Raw genomic sequence first — 13394 nt, 5'->3', positions numbered from 1 at the left:
GGGTCGATCGATCTGAAGTTTGACGTTTCTCGCTCCCTCGCGTTTTCTTTATTCGCGGGCGGTTACGGGATCGCCATGTTGACCAGCGTAGTGAGGCATTTCCTGATATCTCACGAATTCCCGACGTCGCCGCGAGACGTCTTCGTTTGACAGATTGTCGGTGTGTGTATATGCGTACGTTCCACGTGAATTCTTTGTTTGGGCGCCGGTCATGCTTTTGACAAGTGTCGGGATTGCGTGGTGCTAGCGCATACCCTCCGTTGCATGGTAAGAAGCGAGATTTCGTACGAAAATGTCGGAGCCGCCTGGGATAAACGGCCCTCGTTGGACCTCGCGTGTAGAATTCGAATTATCAGACGTTGCAGGATGTGTAACCACGCGTATGTATCCTCGTTTTTCGCTGGGTTGACACTTTGGCGACTTCGCGGGCGACGAGGTTTTTCTTTTTCCTTTTTTTCCCCCTTTTTTTTCCTTTTCCACCTCGATCTCGTCGTGACGGCCGGTCGTTCTCGCGTCCACGATGTGGACGATAATTGCTCGTTAATAATCGACACGTGAGTTGAATTGTAGGAGGCAGGAAGCGGGTTGTAGAACGAGGAAAAAATTCCGGTGTGCTATATTTAGAAATTCCGTTCGCGTCCCTTGTCACTTGGGGATACGCTCCGGATACGCGAGATGAATCAAAATATAGAGAAATTGAATGAAATATGTAACTTTTTCTTCCACTCATAAAATGCAGAAATGTTAGATCTCAGAATGTGATGTGCAACAAGTATCAGTTCTCACTCTAGGCTCAGAATGTGCAATGAGATATTTTATTTCTAATGAAGGTCTCTTATTGTGCATAAAAGTGATATTTTTTACTGTTGCTAGGGAGGCCCTCCTGTGATGGCAGGGAAGGATGGGAAGCTAGAGCCAAAAGGTGGAGATATTATTCGTCAAGGATTTATGATAAAACGTTCCCAAAACAAGAAACGCTTCACTCCAGTCAATTACAAGCAACGATGGTTTGTCCTCACCAAACATTATCTTATTTACTACGATGGAGATAGTGAGGTGAGTAGTTTTGAAATTTATTATATTTCAATTTATATTATCTATAATAATAAGAGCATGTGAGCCGTGATGTATGAATCTGTGATCAATTTAGTCCTTTAACATTTATGCTAATCATATAACAGCAATAGCTTATTCAATTTTAGTTAATTTATTTTATCTTTTCAGTAATACTTTATTATTCTTATAAAATTTTTTGAAATTTATGTCGAAGAATTACTATTACTATTACTATATATAAAGAGAAACTGTAACAAATAATTATGAATATTAAAAAAATCTTATTAAATAACATATATATCATAATAACATATATAAATATTATACAGATAATTGAATGCAAAGAATAATTGAAATTACATCACAACATTTTCATTTATTACTTGTAATTATATATATATATATATGAAAAAATAATTATTTCCTTATTAAACATCAGAAACATCTATTTTGAAATTTTACAATACATTTTACATTACTTTTACACAAAATTTAATATCACTTTTAAATGATAAAAAAGTAGTTTTAAATTACCAAAATATTAAGAAATAAAAGGACCTTATATCATTACTCTCTTCTAATTATTACATGGAGAGAATTTTATCTTAGAATTTATCCTGAAAATCATGATAATCATGAGACAATATAGTATTGGAAAAATTTTACGAGTTTCTCTGCTTAATTATTTACCACAATAGAAAATATGTACATAGTAAATTTTACTATGTTACATAGTAAACATATTTTATATCTTATTATGGTAGCTATTAATATTTGTATTATGGTAAATATTAATCAGAGAAACTCATAAAATTCTTCCAATTGTCTCACGATTACCATGATTTTCAAGATAAATGCTAACAAAAATTATCTCCTTTGTACCTTTTAAATTAACGCTATGTTGTACCAATTTATATGACTACATATGATTAATTTAGACAATTGTGTGTTCACCATCCCATAGATTTTAGAAAATATCGTTCGAGGCTTAATCCTGCATTTATTACGCTGGTCCCCTCAATCTTCCCAACGACGAGCAAGGATGATAATCGCCAACTATCGGTTCGGTAACTGCGTGCGATCGCGACTAGTACCTAGTATCAATAGCCACCTCCGTAGCCAAGCGAGCTGTTAGGTAGGTGGACCGGGCTGCCTTCGATGGAGGGTTGGCGGATAACATGCACCGTGATATACCGTGTGTAAAATTAGTGGCGCAGGCGCCCCGGTGCGAATTCTCTATCCTACCTCCTCCTTCTACTCCTCGTCCTTTCTTCCGCTCCGTCGTTGGGTTCCTGATACCGTCCGCTCGCTCAGTCAGTGGCCGTCGTTCGAGGTCGGTCTCGACGAAGAGCAACGAATTTGGCTACGTTGGTTCTTCCGGTTCCGTTTGGTACCCCGATACCATTTCGCGAGTTGACGATCCCTTGGACGAGTCTATGACGTTTTAATCTCTCTCGTTGAAGGTGACGACGAAGGAACGAGACCTTGATCCTTGGCGGGATAACAGTCGTTCTCTCTTCGGATCCTGATCCGATACGGGACCTTCTGAAAAACCTCCAGGTTCCATCTGATCCGCGATATCGAGCTACAGTATATATCTATCGATTCTCGGCACTGTAGGACTTCGTGAATTAGACCCGAGATCAATTTCGATCTTTTTCATCAGTTAAACGTTATTCGTTTCGAGAGGATCATCCGAAAGGTCCGTCCGTTTCATCGCATACCGATCTTGGCCGAGACGACAGCGTGCTCCACGTGCGAACTTCCCGATATATCGACTTGGTCGATTTCGTTTTGTTCACCGCGTCGCGAGATCCATCGTACAAAGTGGAGGTAAAGAAAATTTTCATCAAATTTGGATAGTTATCCTTGTTCCTATCTCCTTTGTCTCTGTTCGATTAGATCCCTACGTCGTCGAATGGAAAATCCATGTTGCTCGCGAACCCGCTTATCATGAATTCCGCTACGAATCCTCCCCGGGGAGAGTCGCTCGATGCCATCCGCGCTCGTAAATTACTTTTTCACGTCTGAAGCATATATCATATCTTGAAATTCGGAAGATTGATCTAACATTGTAAAATGTGTGAATATTTTATTGCAATTTGATTTCCTCGTTAGAAATTTGTAGAAATTAGGATTCCCTATGTTAAAACCATATTAAATTAATTAAATATAATCCTGACAGTGGATACATCAAGATTGAGACATCTTTACGTGCACACATTCTAATTTCGGGATTATTTATTATATAAATCTAGATATAGTATTTTAAATATAAAAAAAATCTTAAATATATAATTTCATATAACTGTTTTTTATATTTCTATATCTAAAATTTATTTATAAATTATTATATTTAATATATTTTTTATTATACATTTTAATTATTTTTAATACACACACGTATACGTATTTTTCATAAATTTGATAATAAAAGCAAGAGAAAAAAGGAGTCCACGATAAAAATACATTAATACATTTTGTATTTTTATTGAACATTATCTCTATTTTTTGCGTTTATTAAATTTATGAAATATGTAAAAGCTAAATTTATTTAGTAGCAATTATTAAATATGTATGCAAATATTTATACTGCTTTTAAGATAAATAATATATTTCTTTGTAATACATACTAAAACATTTTATATTTTTATCGAACACTTCCTCTTTCTCTCGCTTTTATTATCAAATTTGTGAACAATAGGCCAAATTTATTTAGTGACAATTATTAAATATGCAAATATGTTTACTGTTTTTAAAATAAAATTTTTAAATATATATTTCTGAGTATCTTGTAATATTTCAACTACAGCTATTTAGTGAAAGTTGTTGGTAGCAAATCCAGATTGCGGCATGATATATTTTTAATGTATTAAGTATTAAATTCTAATTATAGAACTTGTGATTGGTTACAGCGCCGTAAGGAACGTGGACGGATCGCCGTGGAGAGCGTCCACGTGGTGGAGACGGCCAGTCTCGGAAGTGGTAGCACCGGAAGCGGTGGAGGCGGCGGTGTCGGCGATGCAGCGGGTGGTGGCGACGCGGGCAGCGGAGGCGGCGGAATACCATCCGGACTACCCTTCCAGGTCGGATATCGAGAAGCTGGTCAGGAGTATACGCTCTATCTGCTCGCCGCTCGCGAGCAGGATCGTGCTGAATGGATACGTGCCATACGCGCTGGTAAGTTTTCCTTTTTTATTTTTATTTCCGTCTTATACTCGTTTCCTCATTCCATTTCCCGCTTTCCCTTCTCCCTCCCTCCTCCCCTCGCATTGATATTCAATGCGGGTTCGCGCAAATATTACGCTCGTGAAGCTTCTTACGACAAGCAAAATGCGTATTATTCCCTTACCACTGTGACATTTATATTTCAATAACTTGTGATATATGTTGTAACGCATTAATGTTGATTACGCATTAATCCTTTCGGTCTTCAAGTTTTATTACAAGTGGAAAGAAATATCGTATATATATCTTATAAATACAAATAAAAATTTATATATGTATGTGACACATATTTCGGGCCAGTATATTTTGAGGGATAAATTTTGAAGTATCCTGTGGGTTATATAAAAAAGAAATATGATCTCGTGGCAATCTATAATAAAAGCTTGAATTACCATTTTTTTGTTTGTAGTGTGCAGTGAGAATTCGGGCTTGAGCGGGCGTTACCACGCGGGTTTGTGGAGCGGGAAACGCTGGTCCTGCTGCCGATTATCGACACGTTCCGCCGAAGGCTGCGACACTTGCAGCTCCTGGTCCGCTACGAAATCGGCTGCGAACGTCACGAATCCGTCCTCAACGACAACGTCGGTCTCGACGACATCGACATCAGTGCCCGGCAGTATTAACAACACCATCTCGACGACCACCGTCACATCAGATCATCGTGCACAGTTGACGAACGCCGAGGCGAATAATAATCCGATCATCCAGACCCAGGCCCGCTCAACGATCGGTTCGTACCTCATATTTATTACATATACGTTTTGACCCTTTTTTTTACAAAGCCTACTGGGATTTTAATTGGCCCACTGGCAAATCGATACATTTCTCATTTCGATGTCAGCGTGAGAGTTCCGCTGTTATCGCTATGTCGTTTTTTAATAGCTAGGATTCGTTAATTGATGCAATGGATATAAAGAATCAAATGTTATCCCCGGGAAAGCGTTATTTATTGTTATTTGTAACTGGACTTTTTTAATGTCGATATACCGTCCAGTTTTGCAATGATACGCTTGTCGAAATGTCGCGCCGTATTTCATGCGGCCGAACACAGGCTAATTGCATGATTCAATTGATACAATTTATGATTCACACATATATATAATATCACAAGTGGCAATATATATGCAACTTATGAATATTCGTTATCGCGGAAAAAAGTTGTCCAAACATATTGAAATAATGCACGAGCAATCGGTAATGTGTGCGATCAGCAACGTGCAATTAACTGATTGCCGCTTTATATCTCGTTAAATATTTATTGATACGAGCAATAACGAATCTATCTCGTTTCAAAATCGACCGACACTTTGTTTACTGCATTAGCTCTAGTCTATATTGCGGAGCGACATTATCTATCGGAATTTATCGGAATAAGCAGTAAATTCCTCCGCTCTCTGGAGAAAATCTCGTTTCTCTCGCACGATTATCGAGCTAATACGAGAGCGGCGGAAGAGGATTGTCTCCGAGCAACTGATTTTCTGCGAATCTGGATTTCTTACATCTTGTCAAACGACGCGGAATCGCATCTCTCGTGACTCGAAAAAGCGTTTTATACGTGCATCTTCAAAGTTGGAATTGTTTCAAAGTTCGCGATTCCCAAGTATCTATATCGCGTATAAATCTTTGTATAGTTTCCACAAAATTTGAAAGGAGATAAAGAAACTGCATTTAAAGTAAATATGCATCGGGAGGGAAATTTCATGTATTATTTGATTTAAATATTTCCATAATATAAGCATATATGATTGATAAATTACACGAATAAACATATACGTCTATATACGTGTACATGTGCTTCCGTTTCTGATATCTCTGTCACGGACGAGACAAGCGTAAAACGATGAAACGGAGCTTGCGAACAGGAGCACTATCCGCGAATTGGCGTAATGTCAAAGTCTCTGGCGTCTGCCACGAAAACTTTTCCCTTAGACAACAGGAAACATGACATTTTTGTGTACCGTTGAAACGTTCTGACTCTCTGGAGCTGCGACGTCGAAACTCGAATCGACGCGAAAAATCCTCTCGGTCAAGCGTCATTCCTCCCCAATAACCCGAGTGTCCCAGTTCCTTTATCGCTCGCGGCAAGACAGGCCTTTCGATTTCGCCAAACGGTGCCCCCGATACCGCGAATCGGTAATTGAAATTTCGTATCATCGCGACTTCGCGGGATATATACACGAATTTCGAGTTTCCATTTCAAACCGGGAAATGGTAGGCGAAAATCCCTCTTCCCGTCCCTCTCTGTTGTGGATTTATCTGATTATCGCAAAGCGCTCGTTACTTAGCGGATCAAACGACGAACTTAAGGAGATTGAAATTGTCACCGGCTAAAGTACGTAATACGACAGTCACAAAGAGGAAACGCTGTGCAAAAGATATACAGTATAGAACTTGATTCTCGACGCGTTGCACTTTCAGAGAACGTATCTCTTTTATCTGCAAATATTATCTCTCCTCATTCGCAAATATTCAAAAGCGCGATGTTCCATCCTAGGAACGGTATGACGCAGATGACGGTTTTTACCAAGGAAATCTTATTATTAGACAACCTTTTATTAAAAATCGATACGTGTGCCACCGAGCGATCGCGCAAAATAAGTGCCCACTCATATATTTTTGTTTTAACACGTCACTGTATATATGTATAAACCGCGTTTAAATTAATGCGGCGGAGTTTGAGTTTGACTAGTTGAACGCGTTTTCCTCCTCCCGTGCCTTACCATCCCTTTCATCATATTTTTTGACAGTAACTTTTTCCATACACCAGAAGTTTATCTTTCTCGAGCTGTGTCGGTTCTATCATCCATTTGTGTTAAAAGTCTGAAGCGGAATATATTGGGGGCGAACCGCGCGAGACGAAACTTACGATAGTCTTCGCGAAGGAGTTCCTTGAACGAAGTTGACCTACTTAACTACGGCAAAATTGAATTTCAGATATTTTAATCGCAAATCTTAAGTATTGAGACCGGCGTTCGATGTGCTTCTGCGAAGCGCGCGTAATAACAAAAAATACAAATTCGATTCAGAAAATTAATCGAATTCATATCGGCGATGCGCCGAGGTGGCAAGATACCGGGCAAGAATCGATTTAATTATTTAACTTATTTACTTAAAGAGAAGCATCTTTCCCCTATCATACGTCCATTGTCGAATATTTGACGTATTATTATCGTTTTTCAGCTTCTCCGATAGTTTCTGTTAAAACTTGACGGTGTTAGGTAACGACCATTATCCGGTTAAGCAATTATCCCAACTTGGTCAAAGTAATCGCTTAGGGCGTTTCTCGTTATATACAGCGAGGGAGAGAGAAAGAGCCCGCCTGAAATAAAGTTCCTATATTATAACATTTCCGCTAGGTAACGATATTATTCTCCATTGATCCCTCCAATTGATCGTGACTTACTAAAATCTCGCGCTTCATCCCCTGAATTTATAATTTGCGACATAATGCCAATCTGTGCATTGTTTTCGCGGGAAATAGGTTTGCATTTATGCATGCAATATATTCGATCCACGATGCCTCGGAGCGCGGTAGGAGGGCGTAATTTAACTCAAGACTTCTATCTTGATTTATGACATTGTATGTTCCGCGTAAAGCTACGTCCTCGCTGGAGCAACAACTTTTTTAACAAACATCAACAAAAGGTTGTTCGTTATTGCTCCAGTGAGGGTGCAGTTTATGAAACTTTCCACAACAACTGGCAACTTTTTTTTTAAGAAACCTAGACCATCAACAAAAAGTTGCTCCTTATTGCTCCGCAGTGAAGACATAGAATTACCTCATGTTCGTTGAAAAATTTCATGAATTTTAAGCTATGTTCTCACTAAAGCAATGAGCAACTTTTTTTAAGAAACTTGGAACAAAATTTATATTTATTAAATATTTACTATTTATCATTAACACAAAATTGTTTGAAACTTTCAGCAACAACGAGCAACTTTTTTAACAAACATGGAACATCAATAAAAGGTTGCTCGTTGTTGCGTCATGTTTGTTGGAAATATTCACGAATTTTAAGCTATGTCCTCACTGGAGCAATAACGAGCAACTTTTTTAAGAAACTTGGAACATTAAAAAATTGCTTGAAATTTTCAGCAATGAGTAGCAATTTTTTTTTTTTAAGAAACATGGAACATCAACAAAAGGTTGCCTCAAGTTCATTGGAAAATCTCACGAATTTTAAGCTATGTCCTCACTGGAGCAACAACGAACACCTTTTTTAAGAAACTTGGAACATCAAGAAAGAATTACTTGAAACTTTTAGCAATGACTAGCAACTTTTTTAAGGAACATGGAACAGCAAGAAATCCAGCGAGGACGCAGCTTTTAAGGCTAAATAATTCGCGATAATTACGCGAAATTTGTGAAGCGAGGTGTCAACATCGTGAAAGTTTCGAATAGTCTGTGAATACATTTTCCAAGTGTATATAAATTACACTTGGTCGTTACTCGTTTACGCTTTGACGAGTATCGGTCCCCCGCGCTTTTCTCCCTCGTCGTTCGCGCGTCGGATCTTCATCTTTCATCCGGGTCCTGCCGCTTTAACTCGCTCGCCGCGGTATATCAGACGTGACACGACTCCATTATATGAACGTCGAGTAGGTCGAGCACGCAATTAACAAGTTCGCTTGACTACGGGGAACGGAGGCGCTACAGTTAAGCAAATGAATGCAGCCGAGAGCTAAATCTTAACTATCTCCGAATACACGACGCATTGCGAAACACAGCGGCGGTCCCTTTTTTTTTTGCCCTCAAGCATCCTCGAGGGGAAAAAAAACTTGTCGCCGAGCGTGCATTTCTCTTTTTCGTCCGACATAATTTTTTTCTTTTTTCATTTATTTTTTTGCTTCATCACTGAAGTGCGATTCTCGGCGTGTATTATTACGAGATATTTCGAGTCGTTAATGTCGCGGCCAATTGCGCGCTTCGTCGAATCGATTATTATCGAGTCAATTCAGTGCTCGCGATTGATTACTTCTATATCAAAGTAATTCGCAGCCGCTTTTCGTTTCCCGTTTTCGTTTTCCGAGCGATTGCTCTTCATCGGCGACGCGTCATCCGTGGGATATATCCGTGAAGGCGGAGATGTGTCTGTCGGACAATCTGCACGTTGGAGCGTGCCGTGAAATAAAAGCCGGAGTAAAGCACATACAGAGAGAGAGAAAGAGAGAGGGACTACGTCGTATAACGGCGGATAATCAATAAATTGTAGTGAGAGATATTTGATTAAATAACCGATAAAGCGCAACCTTCCTTGTTCGCGAAACATCCTCCCAAGTTGGCTCGAATCGAGGAAAATGCGGGAAGGGAATAGAGAGAAAAAAAGAGGAAGCAAATGAATGAATAGAGAGACGGAAACTAACGTAAGGTCGCTCGAGAAAATCCCAAAGCTACCTCCAGAACGAACTACTCAGTCTGTGTAACTGCGTCGCGACCTTTCCTTCTTATTTTGCGCGAATCTCGTTCCTCTTCTGGGCCATTAAATCCACAGCCTTGAATGAATCTTCAAGAGGAGCTTCTAGTTTAATTCTCGAAGACGCGAATATCGAAGGCGAATAAATTTTCGGCTTAATCACGAGAAAGAGGTAATAAATGCTAATTGATTGAGAGTATTCTTTCAAAGGATTCTCGAATATGATCGCGATCGTAACGAGTGATCGTTTCGAATTCTCTCGTTACTTTTCTTGGAAAAAAAGGAGGAAGATTTCTTATTTTCATATCGCGTTTGCGAAGAATATTAATACTTACGCGTATCTAAAATAAAGCGAGTGTGCGAAAATTTTGCTTTGCTACACAGAGAGAATTTTATCTTAGAATTTATCCTGAAAATCAAATATGATATTGGAAGGATTTTATAAGAATTTCTCTCTGATTAATATATATTTACCACAATAAAAAATATTAATATCTACCACAATAAGATATAAAATATGTTCGATTAATTTTACTATGTTTTTATTATGGTAAATATTAATCAAAGAACAATTTTCAGGGTAAATTCTAAAAGAAAATTCTCCGTGTAGAAGCTATTGAAGTTATTATATTTTCTTCAAAGAAAAAGATGTGAGCGAATTTTACAAGTTTGGCTTCAATTACGATTCAAATCGTTTCTGACATCATTTCACTGAAAGTTTGACTATCACGAAATTCTGTTCCATAATTGTTCTCTCTTCATTCTCGCATACATCTATATATAAAGTAGCAATGTCACATACAGACACAAGTTAAACTATTCGAAGAGTACAGCTGATTCGCGCGTGCAACTGCAACTACAGATTGTAGATCATTTACAAGCATCATTGCGATACCATTTTTCTTTATTAAACGATGGTTTCAAGTCTTTACCAATTTTTTCCGCGTTTCGCAAATAGAATTAGAGCGCGTTTTAACGCGGAGATAGTCGGTTCTAGTTTCTAACCGCTACTTTACACCGGTATCGCGTATCGTCACAAAATTGCCTCTAGCCTGCAATCTCTCGCTGTTAAATTTTGCGTTTGGTCAGTGAGGTATGCCACGTCAGCCAGTAATTTAGCCATCGCTAAACGGCTTTTTTATACGCTATCTTATTCATGTTTTTTCTAAAAATTATATGTGCGGTTTTATTTACTTTTTGGGAATTTTTTTAGATTGTGTTTCTGTCAGGCAAATATGTTTCTGCTACCTCGTTTGTAAATCTGCTAAGTTTTCAGAATATTATGAAGATACACCCCGACGATAAATTAGTTTATATAGCATAAAAGTAGCGTAAAAAAATAATGGGGAATTATCAAAAAATAACTCAATAAAAAAGATCATATATTTAAAAAAGAAATGTATCAGAGATCGGGTGAAAAAATATTTATGTATTAAAAGCACAATACAATTTTATATTTAAATACGATTATGTGTACAATATTATAGATTTATCGGATTTTTCGCAAATAATCTTATACATTTGTAAAGGATATACAAAGCAACGAGATAATAAGTGATTTGAATCCCTGAAATTATTGGTAATTTCGTTGCGTATTTATCGCTCAGTTGCGCGACCACGCGCAATCGTATTGTTAACCTTTCCAGCTTACGGTATTATATTACGAGATATTAATTTATTGCTTTTCTCATTTTGTTGGGATTAGCAGATGATTTACAATCTTAATCTTAGCTCGTGACCCGACTTAGGTCATCGATATCTCTTAACTAACGAGACAACTATATTTTATTCCGTGGCATTGCTTCACGAAACCGTCAACTAGCAACATTTAACAATGTTTAAATATCTGTCGGGTCTGGTTTTTATTTTTTGGTGTCAAACACAAGGATATGCATTCGCTCAAACTGACATTAAGATCCTTCCGTTAACATCGTTAAAATCAAATAATCCCAACAACAGTGAAATTGCAGGTAAATAATAATTTTGTAATAATATACGATGTCCGATAATAATTGTTCGATTATTATCGAATCCTCTATATTCGTAAAATATTAACTTTTTACATAGATATTTTAAAGTATAGATTAATTACTTAGACAATTAATGTATCTCGAAATTTATTCTTATTTTATTTACTCGATAATTTTACTCTGCGCGTTCTCAAACTGAATTTTATTTAAATAATTGCATTGAACGATACGTCAGAGGAAATATATTTAACTCTAAGAAACGCGGAACATTCTTTATACATTTTTTCGGAGAATATTAAAATATTTCTTCTTCTATCAGGGGAGCTCGAAAAGAGACCCGTGGTTGTTTTAAACGGACACAATAATTATCACGTGGCTCAGCAAGTATTTTACATATACAACGAGCAACAAAAGCGATTGTTACCGAATAATAAGGAAAGATTGGATGGTTACGTTGTCACGCCTAGTATGGGTGCTCACAAGCTTAATCCACGTAAGCTCACCTGGAATAAAGCTCGCCAGGCTTGTATCCAGGAAGGAGGTAAAAGAAATTATTTGCATGACCGATAAATCGAGTAGTTATTAATATTCTTACGGACAAATTTCGATTTTCTATAATTGACTCACGTATAAAAAAGAATTAGCTACTATAGCTAAATTTTAGTTGTCCCTATATTGCACGTAAAATTTAGTTACCATACCTAAATTTTTGCTATGACCAATATTTTTTAGTTATCGAATTCTGCATTTAATTATAGCTAAAAAATATTACCATAGCTAAATTTAGTCACGGTAGCTACCTTTTTTTCTGTGTATAATTGACTTATCGTCCGAATGAAAAAATCGACGTGATATAACGCTAGCCTCGTATATAGAATATTTTTTATTATATACTTCATACGCGAGGTTTACATACGTTAGGTCATTTGGCGATTATCAATTCGGAATCGGAGGAAAAGATTCTTTTGCGTATGCTGCAAGAGGGAAACATCAACTTGGCTTGGCTCGGGGTTCATGATTATTTTGAAGAGGGCGATTGGGTTACCGTTAAAGGCGAGGCCTTAGAAAATACTGGGTACATGAGATGGACGACTAAATGGCCGAATGTACCTGATAACTTTAACGGTCAAAATTGCGCGGTTCTCATTAAAGAAGGCGGGATGGATGATGACAATTGTCATACAACAGCTGCCTACTTTTGCGAGATCCCTCTGTAAAATATATTATCTTATTGATAGAGAGATCTAGTAGCTGATAGATAATCACGCGTGTGTACATTTGTAATAATACGTACATGTATAAATAAATGAGCAACTCCATTTACGTCCTCCTATACGTTCCTCTAATTTTGAGTTTCGAGGATCGGATTTTTATATCAAATATTTTATATTAAATATAGATATTTTTTTATAAAAATTCACTTTTACGTTTTGAATATCGATGTAGTTAATATTCAAGCGTTTACAGGCGATGTCGCAAACTTGATTTCCCTCTCGCTTCCGCAAAGCGTGAGAAACGCGAGGATGGATTAAATTAATCGCGACGCGCCGAACCGCAATTTCACCGAGTTCTCCGTTATTTCCTACTGATATTAAGGGATCCCATTGAAAGATCGACCCGCGTCTGGAGTGCAATGATAGCATACAGACGGATGAGCGAGTGTGTGGTATCCTATAGTTTGAACCGACGAAAAGTGTCGCGCTCGCGATATTGTATAGCCGTGAAT

The 13394-nt window shown here is 37.7% G+C and overlaps 2 protein-coding genes across 3 annotated transcripts in view; both read left to right on the top strand.

Moving 5' to 3' along the window:
* Window positions 1–13394, top strand: part of Btk29A (tyrosine-protein kinase Btk29A) — a 30799-nt gene that overhangs the window by 1432 nt on the left and 15973 nt on the right. The window contains exons 1-4 of one of the 2 annotated variants that reach the window (XM_029314794.2): window positions 61–267; window positions 874–1056; window positions 3972–4236; window positions 4694–5014. In XM_029314794.2, coding sequence (XP_029170627.1) covers window positions 265–267; window positions 874–1056; window positions 3972–4236; window positions 4694–5014 — 772 coding nt within the window. In that variant the 5' untranslated portion in view covers window positions 61–264. Of the gene's footprint in view, window positions 1–60; window positions 268–873; window positions 1057–3971; window positions 4237–4693; window positions 5015–13394 lie in introns of those variants that run through there. The other variant, XM_029314796.2, reaches the window with a different exon arrangement.
* LOC114940243 (hemolymph lipopolysaccharide-binding protein-like) lies at window positions 11484–12991 on the top strand. The gene is made up of 3 exons (XM_029314801.2): window positions 11484–11668; window positions 11988–12209; window positions 12590–12991. Exons 1-3 carry the CDS (start codon window positions 11533–11535, stop codon window positions 12883–12885), a joined length of 654 nt encoding a protein of 217 aa, XP_029170634.1. The 5' UTR covers window positions 11484–11532; the 3' UTR covers window positions 12886–12991.

This window comes from Nylanderia fulva, unplaced genomic scaffold (assembly GCF_048542155.1).
Source record: "Nylanderia fulva isolate GAGA-0341 unplaced genomic scaffold, ASM4854215v1 Scaffold16, whole genome shotgun sequence".
Classification (NCBI taxonomy): domain Eukaryota; kingdom Metazoa; phylum Arthropoda; class Insecta; order Hymenoptera; family Formicidae; genus Nylanderia; species Nylanderia fulva.
Note: the sequence above shows the minus strand (reverse complement) of the source record. Positions and strands in the feature narration are given on the sequence as shown.